This window comes from Adiantum capillus-veneris, chromosome 14 (genome assembly GCF_014529385.1).
Source record: "Adiantum capillus-veneris isolate H3 chromosome 14, ASM1452938v2, whole genome shotgun sequence".
NCBI classification, from domain to species: Eukaryota; Viridiplantae; Streptophyta; class Polypodiopsida; order Polypodiales; family Pteridaceae; genus Adiantum; species Adiantum capillus-veneris.
In genome coordinates this window covers 12,908,029-12,927,859 of record NC_140944.1, presented here as the reverse complement: position 1 = coordinate 12,927,859, position 19,831 = coordinate 12,908,029, and the positions used below count along the sequence as shown (strand labels likewise).

General features: G+C 44.6%; 1 protein-coding gene across 7 annotated transcripts in view; it reads right to left on the bottom strand.

Annotated features, from left to right (window-relative positions):
* The window catches only part of LOC147441921 (protein ENHANCED DISEASE RESISTANCE 2-like), a 195,149-nt gene extending 179,091 nt beyond the window's left edge, over window positions 1–16,058 (bottom strand). For 4 of the 7 annotated variants that reach the window (XR_015190165.1, XR_015190166.1, XM_086528311.1 and 1 more), the window contains exons 1-2: window positions 15,760–16,058; window positions 15,430–15,672 (exon numbers count right to left, since the gene is read on the bottom strand). Coding sequence is in view for 5 of the 7 variants with exons in the window: in XM_086528311.1 (XP_086384437.1) it covers window positions 15,430–15,672 (243 nt within the window). In the remaining 2 variants the exon portion in view is untranslated. The remainder of the gene's footprint in view (window positions 1–15,429; window positions 15,673–15,759) is intronic. The other 3 variants (XM_086528310.1, XM_086528313.1, XM_086528314.1) reach the window with 3 other exon arrangements.
* Between the last annotated feature and the right edge of the window lie 3,773 nt (window positions 16,059–19,831).

The window sequence follows — 19,831 nt, the reverse complement described above, 5'->3', positions numbered from 1 at the left end:
TATAAATGAAGACCTAGCACTAGCAGAAGAAGGCAGAAGAGTCAGGGACAGAAGGAGGCAGGCACCACAGCAGATAGGCAGCACCTCAATAGGAGCCCTAGCGTTTCTCAAGAAGAAGACCAGTGTTTTGCACCAGCAAACCAGCATTTTCAGATTTCAGCCTTAGCCTCGCGAGAACCCGCACATCCCATAGCAAATCCTCGCCGCATCGACCAAGCCGAACCAAGAACAGCATAGGGTTTTCAGTTTACAGCCAGATCAGCCAACGTTTTGCATTTTCAGCCAGATCAGCCTAGCATTTTTGCATTTCAGCCCAAGTGCGACTCGGTGGTTGCCGATCCAAGCCGCAGTACCGCCACACTAGCAAAGCATCTAGCATTTTCAGTTTTCAGCCTTGACGCCGTTGTCTTGGACACCATCGTCGTCGTCGACATAGCCATCGTCATCGCAGATGCCTATCTTGACAACAACACCTTCGTCGCCATCGTCGCAAATCCCAGACTTGACGACGACACCTTCATCGTCATCGTCACAGTCTCCATCATCGTTGTCGACATAGTCATCGTCAAGTACCACAACATCTAGAAGCATTGTCCAGACTTTGTGCAACCTAAAGCAAAGACCTCTCTTGCAATAGAGAGGGGGGCCCTTGGAGGGGGGTTTGGGACCACATCTGGTGTCAACTCCTCTCTCTCTCTCTCTCTCTCTCTCTCTCTCTCTCTCTCTCTCTCACACTCACTCACAGTTTGCATTCCACGCTCGTGTTTGGGTCATTGCACATTCTCTCATTAAGTCAAGAAAGGCTCTCCCTTCCCATCAGTAAAAGGAACCTTGAGAACCCACTGATCACTCATCCTGAGCCATACACCATCATTCACTTTCCCTGCACATTACATTGGTATCAGAGCTCTTTGGCAGTGTTCGGTATCATTACTCAAGGAAAAGAAGCACAAAGAACCACAAGAAAAAAATTTGCTTGTTGTGATCGCAAGTAACCCAAGACCACTTGGGCGTGTCGATCCCAATCTGTGTTGTTGAAGAGTAGCAGGTAACCCAAGAAAGAAGGGTTTGTCAAGCCTCCCCTCGTTCCTCATTTCCACTCATTGAGAGCGGACCTTGCACTTACCGGTAGGCCAATCGACGTGAGGTGGGAAAAAGCAACCTTGGTGTGAGCACAAGGCCGCCAAGGGGTGCACCCGCAGGAAAGAGTCGAGCTTGGGTAAGAGAAAAGCCTTCTTAGACGCAGATTGCAAGCCAAGAATCTCAAGAACCCAAGAAATCAGTGCATGGTCATCACCCGAAGCGGCATGGATACTTTGCGTGAAGGTGATGAGAGTGGAGTTGGAGAAGAAGAAGTTTCTACACGAGGAGGATTGTTCCCAAATCCTCCCCCATCCCCATCTACGCCACGGATTACACCAAATCCAATGCAGGCTTCGGTCAAGTCGCTGATGGAGATGATGCTACAACAAGAGACGCAGCATGCCGCCATGGATCGAGATCGCGAAGAAAGAAGGGCAGCTATGGAGCTTGAGCGTGAGCAAGCACAAGAAGCTCCACGCTTAGCGGCCGAAGAAAGAAGGGCAGCTATGGAGCTCGAGCATGAGCAAACGCGCGAGGATCAATGCATAGCGGCCGAAGAGAAGCGCCGGCTATGGAGTTAGAGCGAGAGGCGCAGAGAGACCAACGCATGAAGGAGTTGGTCCTACACGTACTCTCCTTGAAGTCCGAGCGACTCAAGGAGGTTGGCGAGTCCTGAAGTAGCACAGATAGAGACGAAGATTCGAACAACCCAGTCACTGAGAAGTTAACGTCTAGTAAGTATGTTGGTAAGATGGATGCTTCTTTGATTCACTCTTGGCTGCATCAATTTAATGCTTACTTTGCGACTCTCAAGAAAACAAGTAACAGTAAAGTTTTGACTGCTGCCAATGTACCTAACCAGTGATGCCATTAATTGGTATCAAGCTTGGCAAGAGTCACAGATGGCCGAGCATCTTAAGCATGCCGAGGAAGGCGTACCCCTCTCTTTCAGTTGGGTCGACTTCCAAGACAAGCTCAAGGCTCGCTTCATGCCACCGCGGTACCTGATCGCTTAAGAGAAGATTGGCGTGGTCTTAAGCAAAATGGATCCCCTATTATGTCTTTTTCTAACCGTATTTTGCAGATTGGCGTTCACTTGCATAAGTCGGATGAGGACCGCAAGGAGGCTTTCCTCTTTGGTTTAAACGAGTACATCAAGTTCGATGTGCAAGTTTTCAGCCCTAAGGACTATAATGACGCCGTCATAATCGCCTTAGCACAAGAAATGAAGCACAACAAAGGCAAGCCGAAGGAGAACAAGTGGAGTACTTCGCAAGACCATCCGAATGAAAAGCACGGTAAGACCATTGGTAAGCATAACAGTCATCATTCTTCTCAATCTTCTTCTACACCTAGAGCGCAGAAGTCTCACAATGATGAAAAAGGAAAGGCTAAAACTCAGGGAACCCCTAAGTTGACGCTTGATGAAAAATCTTGTCACGTGCGCACTTCACTTGCGCCACATGGACATGCTTCTGCCATGGTCTAGCATCAGTCATAGCCTAGCTTAGGACTGAGCCTGGCACTTTGTGAGCCTCTAGCAAGATGTGCATGTCCAAGCCGGTCATAGTTTCATACCCTCTCTTGCACAGTACAGCTATTTCAGCATGAGCATTTTCCAGAGCATAGAACCCTTTTTTGCCAAAAGTACATATTTTTCACTTATTTATTAATAAGTGACTTTTGTTGGAAAAGTAGGTAGAGCAAATTGCTAAGAAGCTGTAAAAGAAACCAATTGGGCACTCAGTAGAGGCAGAAGGTGGTGCACCAAGTGTTGCACCCGGCAGTTGGTCTCTCTCTCAGCAGTTGAACGGGGACCTGAAAATGGCCATTCCCTGTAACTATGCATCCATCACGACAGATTACAGCTTTCAGCCTTAGTGTTTTCAGCCTTGGCGTCGTCGTCGTCGGCACCATTGTCGTCGGCATCGTCATCGTCATCGTCATCACAGGTCCCGGACTTGACAACAACCCATTGTCGTCGTGGTCATAGTCCCAACACCGTACCCGATCGCAGCAGATTCCCAGTGATCTCAATTATCAGCCCTAGCGTTTCAGATTTCATCCCTAGCCTCGCGTTGTCATCGTCGTCACGGCAACATCGTCGTGTCCGTGACGATCGCCGTCATTGTCAGCATCGTCATCGTCGTCGACATAATCATCTTCGACATAGACCAACACTTACCGTCGTCGACATCATCATCTTTGACGTAGACAAGCAATACCCGTCGCAGACCTCCCCGTCTTCGACACAGACCAGCAGTAACCGTCGTCGACATCATCATCGTCAACATAGACCATCAGCACCTCGTCGTCGACATCATCGTCTCGACATAGAACCTCAGTACCTCAGTACCCAGTACCCAGCATCAGTAGCATCAGTACCCATTAGCATCAACATCTCATCATTTAGTCATTGTGGTAGCATTTGTGCAAGAATAAAGAAAGTACTTGCTTTGGCAATAGAGCAAGGGGGCCCTTGAGGGTTGGGACCCGACATCCCTGTGTCGTCTCTTTTCTCTCCCTTGTGTCTCTCTCTTTCCTTCAGTTCAGTTCAGTTCTTTCAAGTGAAGTAAAGTGTCCCTTGTGTTTGTGTGCGGAGTACTGGATCCAAGCAAATCCTTATTCTCTTCCGTTGCACCTGACAAACTGCTCAAGGTGTTTTAGGAGGTTGGTTAACTCTGGAAGAACGAGCCGAATATGCACGAGACAAAAGATGTTTTGAGTGTCACACTAAAGGTCACATGAAACGAGATTGTCCTGAGAAAGAAGACCCTAAAGAACCCACAGAATCCACATAATCTGTGAATGCACTCAGTGAGCACACTAATGTGTCCGAAGTTTCACATGATCATGTAGATGTCTCTCTCATGTTGTGTCATGGTCATGTGAATTGTACACGCATTGTGATCTTGTTTGATTCAGGTAGTATGCATCATACGATTAGTGACTCTTGTGAAGAGTGCACGTTTAGAAGCTCTCCCCATGGATCCAATTGCGATCTCTGGGTTTGCTCCTGGCATGCACTCTTCTTTCACGCATGAATGTCCTAATGTGACAGTGTTAGTTCAAAATGTCGGTTTTCGTCGACGTTTTGTGGTTTCTCCTCTCAAAGGATGTGATTTGATTTTTTGCATTAAGTGGTTTAATTGTTATAATCCACGCATTGATTGGAAAGAAAACACTCTCTCACAGTTGAAACAGCACCTCCCGTGGTCCTTCGCTGTGACAAGAACATTCCTTCTTTGCCATTAGTCTCTCACTCTCATGATTCACAAGAGGTTAAAGCACGCAGTATGATTGTTTCTCTCAGTACACAGTTCGATAGTCTAGAGACGCATGAGTCATTGCATGAAAAGAATTCTCTTGCTATCATGTCTTCTCCAAAGCACGACATGCATTTTTTGCATGAATGAGATGTGATTGTTTGCAAGGATGATGGTTTGGATGATGATGTTTCTAGAAAATTTAACCTCATTGCAGATACGGTAAGTCACGCAGGACCGATCTTGGCTCTCGAGTCGAGGTCCAAGGAACCCACTCAGGAAGTATTGTGTGTTCGCATGATTAGTCAACAAGCATTGTTCGAGTTTCTCATTCGTGACGGTCTCTTGTTTTTTCAAAATCATTGTCTTTATCTGTTCCCTTTTCACAGGCATGCCATATTCATTGCACAATGCACATGATTCACTCACGGATGAGCATAAATGTATGCGGATCACTCTAGAAAAGAAAGAAGATTTGTTTTCAAGGAATCCACATTGTTTCCAGATTGTCCATTTTGTCAATCGCTTTTGCATGTTTATTCCTTGGCATGACACAGTCTCAGAAAAAGCACGAGGACGATTGTCCATCAAGCATTGGCAATTCCGCTGTGATTTACCACAGTTGATAGGTTCAGGTTGAAAGGTCAAGATTCGCTCTCACTTTTTGTGTGTGTTTGATAAACGGTTTGGCACTCCATCTGTCACAAACTGCTGACGTGGCATGACCACCCGCGGGTGGACAGATGACATGGCAACAGACAATACGAATTTCCTAAATTTACGTTGGCATGCTTACGTGGCACATAGTACAGATTTTCGCATTTTGCACTGACAATTGCTGACGTGGAAGGTTGTACGGATTTTCGCAAATTACGTTGACTGCTTTTTTTGGGCAGTTTTTGGACAAGATGCTTTTAAGGTTATTGCTTTTGGGATAAACAGCTTTTGGGGCTCTGCTTTCGGGGCATCCCTTGTAAAAATAAAAGAGCCCTTGGGGCCTCCCTCTACAGACCATCTGGACGCAGAGTCTGAGAGCAGAGGTCCCTCAAGATTCGTACTTGCAATGATTAATGTTAAAGAAATACCGAAAGGAGCGCCAGACTTTGGGGCCAATACCTCTGGGCAAGGAACTTTGTCGGGCAGTGTCGACTCTCTCTCTCTCTCTCTCTCTCTCTCTCTCTCTCTCTCTCTCTCTCTCTCTCTCTCTCTCTCTCTCTCTCTCTCTCTCTCTCTCGGCGCGACATAGGAGCCATCCCGGATACTGATGTATATGTATATGTATATGTATATGATGCCTTGACTGTGAGAGAGCTCCATTGCATTGTATCAACTCACCCTTAGTATTTCCTATTTCCTTTGTATCAGCTTTCACCCCACCCCTACCCACTATTTTCTTTTCAATTCTTTGTACTTTTTGTACCCGGACCTGGTATTAGATTCACCACATGTAACCTTTTGGTCTCATAGGTCATTTTGGCCTTTTGAAGACGTTAATATTACATTTCATTTCATCTCTCTCTCTCTCTCTCTCTCTCTCTCTCTCTCTCTCTCTCTCTCTCTCTCTCTCTCTCTCTCTCTCTCTCTCTTTTAAAGTTCAATGATTATGACGTTTCTGTTTGTGTGTTGCTATTGATTTCTCGCTTGGAGTGTCCAAGCCTGTAACACCGTCACCTTGTTCATCTGCCTTGCATGCACACTCATTTAGGGAGAATAGTATTTTTCCAGTTACTCTACATGGAATGGATATGTTTATGGTTTTGTGTTTGAAGTGGTTTCAGGAATGTTCCTCATCAGAGATTCTTGAAGAAGGTGAACCCACGACCATACACGAAGTTGGAACATTGGAGCCGCAACAGATCGTTTTGTGTCGCTTTCGGCACAGCCCAAAGAAGCAAGCATTGCAGACCTTCATTAAGTTCAAGCATCGCTCGACCCACGCAGCAAAGTGGACCGACGAGGAGCACTTCGCACGATCCTAGGAGTTGAAGCGCTTTCAATAGACGCCATACAGCTCGATACCAGTATCTCACCTTGAGAAGGGGGGGATGTCACGTGCACATCTAACCCTATGTGCATGTGCACAAGCTGACCTACTTCTAGGGTTTAGGACAACCTAGGAAGTGTGCTCGCACCTTTATGAGCCTGTGCGCAGGCCGTGCATGTCCACGCACTTAGAGTAGCTGCATACCCTCTGATTGCACACGGCACGAACATTACCATCAGTACCCAGCATGAGCATTTTCCACCGCATTCACCAGTTTTGTGACAACGTGGGAAACACCTCTTATAAGTCATTTTATTAAAAGTGACTTTTGGAATTCTTTTGTGTAAGTTTGTTGGGAAGCTTGCCCTACCCAGCATATAATTCCTATAAATGAAGACCTAGCACTAGCAAAAGAAGCCAGAAGAGCCGGGGATAGGAGGACCCAAGAAGAGACTTTTGCATGTCAATAATGCTCATCTCAAGCATGAGCCTTTTCGCGCTATGATTGTGGATATCATCCCGCCTCTAATCTCCCAAATGTAATTATCCAGGATTATGGCAGGGATTATTTGTCACAATTAAGGGAACACGTTAATCAGGCAAAGGATGGTTGTAGCAAATTAATGCACTTGGCTAATCATTCTTCTCTTACTGAAACTCAAATGACTGAGTTGATTTCTGCTCGCGCTATGTTACGGCACAATGATGAGAGGAAATTGGCCAAATGGCAGACTTGAGCTCGTCAACAAGCTTTTGCAGATAAAGGATGTGCTTCAAAAAAAACCTTCCAACATTTGCATCACTCCAGGCAGTCTCAAGCTATCCAGAGAGTTAAATTATTGTCAGGGGAGTGGACCTCCACTTTAAGAGAGCTAGCACTAGCCCTACACTCTCATTATGGCAAGATTTTTTAGGCTCCCACGACAGAAGCTCGCCAAGCGCGTCACATGTTTCTATCGCATGTTACTCCCCTTCTTTCTATGCAGCACGCTCAAAACTTGGAAGCTGTTTTCACTGAGTCGGAATTCTACGCTAGCTTGCTTGATTTGGGTCGATGGAGAGCTCCTCATTGGAATGGTCTCTCTATGGAATTTTTCTTGTCTTTCTGGGATTATTTGAAGTTGCCTCTGTTGTTCATGATGAATACAGCTTGGGAACAGTAAGAATTGCCCTCCTCTTGGAAAGAAGGTTTGCTCAAGCTGATACCTAAGCATGCATTGTGTGAAGAATTCTCTCATTGGCGGCCTATTACACTCATGCCTGTGGTATATAAATTAATGGCAAAAATGCTTGCTAACCGACTCAAGTGCTTTCTGCATGAAGGCTTGCATCAATCTCATTACGGCTTCATTCCACAACGTCAAATTACTGATAACCTCGCGAATGTCATCATTGGTATGGAATATGCAAAATATACTCGACAGGATGTCTTTGTCATGCAGGTTGACATTGAAAAAGCATTTGATACTGTTCTTTGGGATTATATTGCAGATACCATGCAACACTTGGGATTTGGGCCGAGGCTATCCCATGTCGTGCTTTTCTTGTATGCACACAGCACTTCTGCAGGCTTGCTGGATGGATCTCTCACAGAATCTTGGCCTTTGGGACGGTCGGTAAGGCAAGGCTGCCCTCTAAGTGCTTTACTTTATGCGATCGCTACTCACCCCTTGTTTATGTATTTGGATTCCTTGACTTCCACTGGTAGGCTACATGGCCTGACTTTACCTTCTAGACAGCAATTTATTGGTCAGGCCTATGCGGATGACTCTTTGTTTATGCCTCGCAATCACTATGATGATGTACAGCAAATTCTGTTTACTCTTCACTTGTTTGGATTGGCAGTAGGTCTCAAAGTTAACTTTTGTAAATTCAAGCTATTGCCTTTGAAAGAGTGTGACTGGCATAAGATATTGTGGCCTGGGGAGATTGTTCCTCCACATGTTCTGGTTCGCCATTTGGGTTATCCGCTGGGTTGGAATGTATCGGCCATGCAGAAACTGGATTGGGTGCTCTAACGTCTGCATTCCAAGTTAAATTATTGGAAACTGTTCAAGTGGCCACTTCATGTGCGTCTCAGGATTGTCCAATGCAGTTTTATTCCAAGTTAAATTATTGGAAACTGTGCAAGTGGCCACTTCATGTGCGTCTCAGAATTGTCCAATGCAGTTTTACTTGCCTTTGTTATCCTGGCCTCGGTTGCGCTTGCAGTCCCTCATGACCAGCGTTTTGCACCAGCAAACCAGCATTTTCAGATTTCAGCCTTAGCCTCGCGAGAGCCCGCGCAAAACCTCGCCGCATCGACCAAGCCGAACCAAGAACAGCAGAGCGTTTTCAGTTTACAGCCAGATCAGCCAGTGTTTTGCATTTTCAGCCAGATCAGCCTAGTGTTTTTGCATTTCAGCCCAAGTGCGACTCGACAGTTGCAGATAAAAGCGGCATTACCGCCACACTAGCAAAGCATCTAGCGTTTTCAGTTTTCAGCCTTGACGCCGTCGTCTTCGACACCATCATCGTCGTCGACATCACCATCGTCATCGCAAATCCCTATGTTGACGACGACATCTTCGTCGCCATCGTCGCATCCTGGACTTGACGACGACACCTTCATCGTCATCGTCATCACCATCGTCATTGTCATAGTCATCGTCATAGTCTCCATCATCGTCGTCGTCCACATAGTCATCATCAAGTACCACAGCATCTAGAGCATTGTACCAGACTTTGTGCAATCTAAAGCAATTACCTCTCTTGCAATAGAGAGGGGGGCCCTTGGAGAGGGGTTTGGGACCCCATTTGGTGTCGTCTCTTCTCTCTCTCTCTCTCTAGCACTCTCTTGCATACTCACTCACAATTTGCATTCCACTCTCATATTTGGTCATTGCACATTCTCTCATTAAGTCAAGAAGGCTCTCCCTTCCTGTCAGTAAAAGGAACCTTGAGAACCCACTAATCACTCATCCTGAGCCATACACCATCATTCACTTCCGCTGCACATTACATTGGTATCAAAGCTCTTTGGCAGTGTTCAGTATCATCACTCAAGGAAAAGAAGCACAAAGAACCACAAAGGTACATCCTCGGTATTTTGGTTGGTGAATCTGTGTTTCAAAACATGGCTGGTTATGCACCTGGAAATCAGCAGTATACACTAGGGACAATGTTTAAGGGGTATGCGAGGCATTATTTATTGAGGTTCAATTCACTATTATTATTGATCATCATGCTCTATATTATCTGCTGAATAAGCCACACGTTGCACGTTGGGTTTGGCGGTGGCTCCTTCTGTTCCAGGAGTTTGATTTTGAAGTGGTCCTTCATCCATGCAAGCGTCACGTCATGGTCGACCACCTCTCTCACATACAAACAGGCGAAGAAGCTCCAGGTGTTGATGATGACTTCCCAAATAGCAGTCTCTTTAAAGTGGACTCAATCGCGAAATGGTATGGCGATGTGTTGTATTTGTTGTCCATTGGCTTGTACCTAGAGAATGCATCTCCCTTGCAAAAAAGAACACTGGTAAAGTCTAAACCATTCACTCTAATTAGAGGTCAGCTCTATAAATATGGACCAGATGGTGTTTTGCGTAGTTGTGTCTCCCTCATGAAATCAAACATATTTTAGAGGATGCTCATAGTGGTCCAACCGAAGGTCATTACCTTGGTCACATTAAAGCATGAAATTCAGAGTGGCTTATGGTGGCCATATGTGTTTAGGGATGCAATTGCTCATGTGAAGGCTTGTGATGTTTGCCAACATTGTGCACCTAATCCCACCAGGTAGTCCAATCGTCCTTTACAAGTTTCAATGGCATGGTTGTCATTTGAACGGTGGGGTTTAGATTTTGTTGGTCCAATTTCTCCATCTGCTCAACCAGGCAATCGCAAGTCTTTCCTGGTCGCTACTAATTATGCCACCAAATGGGCAGAAGTACTGGCTAAGTTTTTGTATGAGAATATCTTTTGCAGGTTTGGGTGCCCACTCAAGATCACCAGTGATCGCAGCAGTCACTTTGTCAACGAGTTGATCTCATCACTACTGACTAACTACAAGATCTTTCATCGCAAGTCTTTTTCATACCCCCCAAGAGCCAATGGGCAAGCAAAGAGCACTAACAAGATTCTCATTGCGCTCCTTTGGAAAGCGTGTCATTTGCATCCAGTGTCATGGGCTCAAGCAATCCTCGGCACTCTCATGGCATATCGCACTTCTTTCAAAGCGACGACCACTCACACTCCTTTTCAACTAGCCTTCGGATTGGAAGCATTGGGTTCGTGTCACTATGGCAGGTAGCAGCAGGCAATCACGTAGGGAAGCCTTGAGGAAAAAGCCTGTCCTACTGAAAGACATATTAGTTCTGCACATGAAGAAGAATCCGACCACAGTAGCCATGGCGGTACAAACAAACATGACTTCAAGTGCACCTAGTGATGAAAGTTACAGGGCGTCTGTACACAATTCCGATTCAAATTCAAGCTCAAAATCAGGCTCCTCCAACGCCCAAAAAAAGATCCCAAACGTAAAAAGAAGAACAATAATAAGTTATTAAGCCATGAGATAAGTAGGCCTATAAAAACCAAGAGTCAAGAAAAATTCTCCTTAAATTTTCACTTGCAGCCACCCAATCCATCTCTTTGTGAAGTACTCCCCACGATCAGCTGCAAAGGCTAGGTTTAACGGCGTGGCTGATGCGGATCTACCGGTTGATGTCCTTGTCACTATGGTTTATGAGCTTTTGAACTTTTCCCAAAGGTACCGGGTCACACGCTTACTGCGACACGGATTGGTCATGCCCTCGGGATGATCAACTTCCCATCTTTGAAGCCTACTACACGCACATATTCCTAGCTTTCTTAAGATGCTACAATCCAAGCATGTCAAGAATTGTGTTTCAAATTGATCAAGTAGACTATATGAGGAACAAAGCACTTTTGGCAATCTTCAAATTTTAGTTTCTGGTCAGGGATGCCAACGAGTCAAAGGGAAGGTGTGATGTCCCTACCACATTTCCACATTGTGATGGCCTCTACTACCTCATACACACTATACTTTGTGGGTTTCAGTAGACAATCATCAACATCCATGTCAGCCCTATAGACATGGATGAGGATACGCAATGGTAGAATTCAAAAACAAAGAGAAAATCTCTTGGAAGTGTTGTAAATCAATCACTAAAGAAGACAAAAAAAAGCAAGGCCAAAGTAGTGAACGACACAACAGAGTCACTTCTTCCTTTGCCATTCTCAGAGAGCCAGACTAGAGTGATGAAAATTCCACGATCTTTTGCTCCTAGTTCTACAGTGCCAACGATCAGCTTTGCCATTTTCGAACCACTTCTTCATGTTACATCTGTGGCTTCTTCCTCACATGTTCCCCTAACTACTCTTCACTCCTGCCAAAGTGACTATTTCTACACGCACCACCTGCACTTACTTCGTCGTCTCTCCCTATCTCTGGATCACCCACTGTGCATGTTACTAGCTCACTTGCAACCCCCTTTGAGAGACCTACACCCTCAGGCGCTACTACTGGATCTTTAGTTGTGGCAGAATCTACTTCGCTCTCCCGGCTATTTGAGGAGATCCTGAAAGAGTCAAAAAAATGCTATCGCTACCATTGAGCTAGGAGCAGAGCGGTTGGCTGCCAACCGCTGCCATTCATCAATGCCACGTAGCCACATGTGGCCATGAAGGGATGTTTGCGTGTCGAAGAGAGCACAATCGCGGACAAAGATGCTACCATTTTTGCGTTGCACCAAGCCTTGAGAGCGAAATCTCAAATCATTGACGACCTCAAAGCTCAACTTCAAGAATTTCCGGAGATGCTACTACACGGAGATATGGAGGCTCAGTAGAACAACACTAGAGATTACCAGACTCCCACTGCTATAGGCTATGCGACAGTTTATGGGAGGTGCTCAGTCTCAACATTTCGACTACCATCCCCAGGGGTTTCAGCAATCCAACACAGCAATCCACCCCATATGCCACAGATCCAGCCGACACAGAGAATTTCTTGCTAGGGATTTGTTGGCGCACATCGCCATGGCTACGTCAGTCGACAGCCTCAGTACCATCTAGGACAGGTGCTACCATCTACAACTTACCAAGTGGCTTCCAAATTTCACAAAGGGAGAATTTGTCGAGAGCATGGTGTGGCCCTCTACAATCGATCTTATGGCTCCACCTCCAGAGACTCTCTTCAAATGTTGCAGTGGCGACAGTAGTGACGACACTCTCTTTGAGTTGACACGATCAGAAGGTCCATACACTTCTTTTTTCAGCCTACTTAGTATATGCAATTTCCTTTCATAGTTTTCAGTGTTTTCTCTCACCAAGACGGTGACTTGCCTTGTGGTGGGCAACTTGCAGCAGGGCTACTGTGTCACTTGCACAAGACAAGCAATATGTTCCAACTAGTTGTGTCTTTTGAGTTGTTGGTTCCATTGTTGTGTTGCGTTTTCTTTTTGTTGGAGTGAGGTTTCACGCATATTGCACTGAGAAGCACGCACAGTAGAGAGCTCTTCACACTTTTTCTACTACAATCAAGCAATGTACACTTCTATTGCACTGAATCCCTGTGTACATGAGAAGTGCAAGCTTCGGGATCACCCCCCTCTTCAGCATGTGTCATAACCTTTGACCTTTGCTCTACTGAAGTGATCCAAGTTGGGGAATACATGGGTTGTAAACTAAAGGCTTCAAGGTAAAGTTGCAATACATTTGGGGACTCTATCAGTTCACTTTCTTCCATCCACTTTGCATCCATAGGTGGATAGTTCTTGACTTCATCAAATATTGTCTTGCAACTTTTCCCTTAACTTTTCTTTCTTTATGTGCCTCAAATACCAAGATCTCATCAAGTTCTTCAACTTCAAGTTGATCTTCATCGAGCATATCTTCCGGCACATCTCCCACAAAAGGTCTTAGAAGACTCACATGAAACGCATTATAAATCTTCCAATTGCCTGGCAACTTCAGCCTGTATGCCTTGATCTTAGAGGACCTACTCGGTCCCCGGAGGATGGAGTGGCAAACGAGTCAAAGGTTGTATATTTCTTGTGATACTTGGGCACATGACATGTGTATGTTGGCTTTTGGCACTCCGACCCGAACTTTCGAGTAGGATGGCTTGATTGGTTCCCGGGGGAGGCGCGGCCGATTTACAACTTTTCCTATAATTTACAGCTATTGATGACATGCCCACATGGCATGCGATGAGCTCCTAAACGGCTAACGAACACTTCCCAAGCCTAGCATACTTTGATCGCAGTTGCTAGCACTTGTTGCCAATGGAGAATAGGATTGTCCATCCTGGGCCCTACGATACTCTATAAAGAGGTGTGTTTGATGCAGTGGTGGACTTGACTTGCAGTTCCTTCATCACTCTTGGAGTTTGATCTTGTTCTGTATCCAGGATTTGAGAGGGGGTGTTTTGGAGGTCATCTTCTTTGATCCCCGTGAGTGAGGACTTCTTTGTGGTTGTGCATAGCCTTGTTAGGTTTCTCTAGATTCTAGGCATGTGGGCGGATGTTCGGTATGGCTGAGTAGCTGTGGCCCTTTTGGTGAGCGCCCTATTTTTTCAGAATTTTTCATTTATTCCCAGAATTTGGGTCGTGGGTTTTTAATGAATGTGGTCGGGCACTTTTGTTGCTCCCCTATATAGGCAGGGGGGTCTCCCCGTTCTAGCATTGTAGTGTGCAGGCCTTGTATTCTCTTTCTCTTATCAGCAAAGTTTGTTGCCCTGCATGGCTTGTCCACTCTCTCTCTCTCTCTCTCTCTCTCTCTCTCTCTCTCTCTCTCTCTCTCTCTCTCCACCACACCTTCCGTAGCACTCGTACAAACAGTTTGAGTCTATCAAGGATGGGAGGGTACAAATCAAATAAAATTAGGCTTGTAATAGGTTAATTGTTCTAATTCTTGATGCTACGCGATTAATACAAAGTTACAAAAGATTGCTTGTGAATTGAACACACATGAGTTGAAACAATGAGGAATACTTGCTACGAGGATTGACAAGGAAGACAGAATTTTCCAGGAAAGGCTCACACTAATTGATACTAAAGAAATGACAGTTCTAATCACGGGAACCCCATACTCTTATTGGAAGGCTAATAGATGAGGATAAGGTTGATTCAGATAAATAGTGACTTCAATTTGGTCTAGCGACCAATGTTACAAGAAAAGTTTCCTCGTTTTATTGTTTGGACGTGTTTCATTTCGTTTCCTTTCGAATATGTGGAGTGTAGAATACATAATGCCTAGAGCTGAGCATTTTGATCGTAGTTACATGCATGCTATTAAAAGTAGCTTCAAAGGCAATCCATAGGTAACATGCTGCGGATGTGCAATGAATGAAGCTTTAACATCCCACGCGAGTCCTTGGCTTTAAATATGTGTGTGAGATATGATAGAGAGTTTACTCTAGCTGTAAGAGCAAGAGGAGTTCTCATGAGTGTTGAAGCCTTTGTGTTGTAGCCCTCACATATGGAGAGGGAAGGAAACAATGATGTCACTTTTGTTTTCCAAAGAACTAGTTGAGATTATGACATTGTAAAACTAGACCCAAAATAAAACCTTTCATATTTGGTTATGCCACCCTGTTTTGCTCTTATTTAGAAGCGTTTCAGGAGTTTTGAGTTTACAACAAAATGGGTTTTCATCTGACTCTACAACTATAGCATGGTTGGTGAATATCTAATAAGGGAGATTAAGAATGTCGGATGAATCCCATGCTGATGGCCCAATGGTGAATCTAAGACAGTACCATTTGGATTGAAAGTACACAATGAAGTAGAGTGATTGATTCAATGATCTCCCTCTCTTCTCTTCACATTCTGTATTTCTCTTTTTCATGTGGCAGACCTCAAGCTGCATGAACTTTTCTTCCTCTTGATCTCTCTAAGATATGCCTATTGCAACACCCAAAACATCCTCGATCACCTGCAGCTAGCATATTCTTCTCCCCGGTAATGATGAAACATGATGATCCAGATTGTCCTCAATTAGTATAAATGTGCATACGTCCAAGCAAGATTTCTTTTTCATCTAAAACATGTGATACTGTTAGATAAGTGTCAAAAGTTTCTAACCATACATGTGCCTTGGCTGGCTCTTTCTTGTACATCTCCACAAAGGTACCACGGACCCTCAAGAAGCGATGGTGACAAAAATGATGACCAAGGCGATTCACGCCCATATGATACACAGGTCCTTCGTAAATGAAATTTGGCTGGTAGTCTGAGGCAGCTGGAGAAAAATCTTCACTCTTGAAAAAGCTATTGTTGTCTGTCTTCTTGCTTCCAAATGCAGACGGGCTTTCGGAGGTATCCTCTTCCATCTGGAGGAAAACATGACATGAAGACAGTGAGCATTGCGAACTGGCCAAGAAATATGCAATCAATGGCAATTTCAGAGACCACCGTACATCTGAGCACAAAGCGATGCCCTGGTCTACTCCTTCAATAATCAGATCAGAACCGCAAAGAGCTAAGCCAACCCGTGAAGATGTAGAGGAAGCTTCCGAAGTTAAGCGCGATTCGATGGCAACAAGCTTTGGTTGAAGGACGGCTCAGGATGTGTGACTAAGGCTCGAGCGAAAATTTAGATAGTTTGTGCTCGTGCAAGCAACAGACGCTCGACAGAAGACGAACAAGGCTGATCTGTCGTACGACATTGCCCGCGGGCCGAGACAATCGCTTAGCCACTAAAAAAGTTGGAAGGCGTGTCGGTGTCATTTATGCCATGTAGCGAGTGTTAGGATTTGAAGGGCAACCTATTCTTTCAAAAGATGGGTTGTAGAAAAATGCACCCTTCCCTATAGAAGGGTCTATTTTTAGTTTGCCTTTCCAATGAGAAAATTTCGCATAATTTACAAGGCAAGATACTATATTCTGTCAATGAGTATAACCAATATACATATAGATATTGTAAATGAGCATTAATATATTTTTTTTATTTTTTATTAGCCCTTCCATTGACATGTATTCTATTTTTTCACCCTTCTCTATAGAAGGATAATTTTTTAACAAGCCCTTCCAATGACAAACTCAAAAAAACTTTGGCCTTCATACGACCAACAAAATGCCTTAAGAAGGGCAGATGGCCGTCAAATCCTATCATTGATGCTAGCAGTGCAGTGTTTGGGAAAAATCATTTTTCCAAACATACAAAAGTTCTTTCCTTGAATTTGCCAAGAGGAAATTTTAGAAAATCAAGTTTATCTTGGGGCGAAATTTCCCCTTGCCCTCAACCGGAATTTTGGAAATTGAAAACGGCACATTTTTCCCGAACACTGCTCCAGTGGTTTTTTTGCCTACTAGACTAGTGGTCCAGACTCTAGTACTAGTCCTAGTCTAAGAATAAACCTTCAGCTATATGCCAGATGGCAAGTTTTTTACTTTCGAGACAAGATCTATGACGCTCAAGTAATGTTAGCACGTCAAAACTCGAGAAAGACTTCTACATTCCACAAATAACGTGTTTGGGCGATGTGGTTACAACACATGGTTGTCATCCCCTACCTTGTGGGTTCAATCCTTTGAGGTGGGAGGGGGGGGCAAGGGGGGGAAGCAAACTTGGGTACCCGAGTACCCTAGTTTACTTTTTGCGCGATGCTCAATCATCCCATTGTAGATCCCGTCCCTTCCCATGCGTGTGTGAGAGTGCAAAATTGAGACGTATTTCCTTCTCCTCTCCACTGCTGCGAGATTCATTCAACGGGCCATCTTCTCTCTCTCTCTCTCTCTCTCTCTCTCTCTCTCTCTCTCTCTCTCTCTCTCTCTCTCTCTCTCTCTCTCTCATGTGTGAGTGTCTCCCATTCGATTTGTTATTATGTGGGAGGCCAAGTGTGAGCAAAAGCGTGAGTACATGCCAAGCTTTCTATTTGATCTTGTGAGAGTGTCGATAATGAAGGAAACATAGCACGGCTTTCTAATTTTGTTGGCGTTAGTATTGACCTTATAATCAGGAAATCGGCTACATTAGATTATGATTGTGATTCATAAATGTGGGGGGTGGTTGAGGCACCCCCCAACTAAACTGTAACACTCACATCCGGTTTCTCCAAAAGCCAGAGTGAAAATATCATTGGCATGGGGCACACCAACAAAAGTTACATGGACCTCCAAAGGCACCTTTGGAGGGCCTATGGGGGAGCCCCCTAAGTAAGAAGGATGGTCCCATGAAGGGTGACTCAGGAGGCCCTATACGGTTGGGTTCAAACTACAGGCTCCTCCCTTGTCCTCGACCTACACTTTTCCACTAGATGCACCCACGTACTAAGGTCCACCTGTTGTTCACACTTCTATCCACCATTCTTGCCACATCAAAAATTAGAAGGTGCCCCACACATTTCAAGTTGACCCTCCAAATCACTAAAACCTTCTCATTCTCAGAAAGTTTGACACTTACTTCATACTTACAAGTTGTAATCGAAGTCTTCAACCACCTTTGTCACTTCCTCCAAAAAGCTCAAGGATGGGAGTATGGGTGGAAATGAACATATATTCATGATTTTGCATGAATTTGCGTGCATCACGCTAATTGGGGGGGGGAAGGGGGGGGAGGATAAAAGCTACAATGTGGGGTTGAAATGTATAAATCACATTAAGAAAGATAATACATACAAGGAGCCCAAGAAAAATCGTCCTCCCTAGATTGAGACTCATAGCACCCACTTTCAGAGACACTTGGAGATTCTTCTCTTTCTACCACATCATTAGGGAACACAAGTTGTATCTACCTCCATTTGTATTGTTTGTACATGAACTTCGCTAGAGTGCCACGTCAATAAGAACCATTTCCAAGCATGCTAGCTTCTTCACCTATCGCCACTTGTCCATGTACAATCGTCTCTGAGGTATTCATCGGGGGGCTCATCTTCCTATCGCCCAACTCTGAGGTTCCCTTATGTTTCATTCACCCAATCCATGTCGAACAAGTCTCCATGAATTATGCAAATGTTGTGTAACACTATAGACAAGTAGCAACCATCGAGGGCACGTTCCAGATGTTGTATCTCTTAAAAAGAATGCAAAAGTGGTATTTGCAAAAGCCCTCTCCATGAGCATCCTAGTGCTTGATTGAATGCAGTTCCATTGATACTTAGGGTGAGAAAGACCGTCTTTGCTACCCTTGGCTGGAACTAGCATATATGGACGGGGTGGGTAAGCACGTTCTCCCACACAATAACTATAGACTATAGAATGGAACTGCATGCGGTTATATATACCCTACATGGTTTTCCTTAGGTACAACAAAATAAATCCCACGTATTTTCTCAAACTCTTCAACTCGTTGCATCATCCTTGATTCTAAAGGCCACCTTAGGTGTATGGCATGCAGACGACAAGCTTTGATGGCATGAATGAACATATGCACAATTGCAGATGTTGTACTCTTTGTGCATGAGTACAAATATTCACAATTGCAGATGTTGTACTCTTTGTGCATGAGTACAAATATGCAAAAACTTTGAGGATGTTACCAGAAAGTTAGAATATGGAGTGGAGTGAGCTTCGTGAAGCGAGCTTTGGAGCAAGATTTTTCTTCTTCTTTTGGGCAGCCCAAGAACCACCAATTGTTCTCCACTCTCTCCTCTCCACCACCTCCACCTACCCCCTATCCTCCTCCTTTCCTCTGATTGCTACTTGCCTCTCCTTCCCTCTCCCTCCCTCTGCCTACGCACCTCTTCCTCACTCACTTCTCTCTCTCTCTCTCTCTCTCTCTCTCTCTCTCTCTCTCTCTCTCTCTCTCTCTCTCTCTCGTCCCCCCCCCCCCCCCCCCCCCCCAGCAAGTACAGTAGAATACATTTTTTTGGCTTCTACAAGCAGAAATCATTAGTTATCAAAAAAATTCCAGAAGATTCAAAATTCAGTTTTTTCTCAGAAATTGCAAAATTTTGCAGGAATTACAAAAAGCAGGCACTTGTTATAATTTGCAAAAATTGCAGAAATTGTACACCATGTATGCTTAATGTGGGAGAACATGTATGCATAATGTGGAAGCACTTGTGCGTATAGTGTCGTCTCCTTCCGTCGCAAAATTTCTCTCGTTTTTGGTAGCGACCAAACATGAGGAAGCAGAAAGATAAGCCCTTCTTCTTAGAAGATGCAGTTCAAAAGTGCAAAGAAGAAATGATCGAAACCATTAACAAGATCAACCGCAACCTACTACGGACAATAAAAATGCCCGAAGATCGTGTTTTGGCCCAAGAAAGCAAGATCATTGCAATGGGAGATCGTGTGACCGCCCAAGACGAAGAGATTGCATCACTCAAGAAGGATCTCGCTGAGGCATGATCACGAAACACATTGAAGAGGGAGAATTGCAATCCTCTATAATAGAATAACTTAACACAATCAAAGAGCAAGTGTGAGCCATCAAAGAGGGGGAAGAGCAGCATAAGGAAATGACTACTTCTTGGGTGGACGTTATTACAAAGACTCAACCAAAAGAAAATGAGGCTGAGAAATGGATTGAGGTTGCAAAGAATGGGA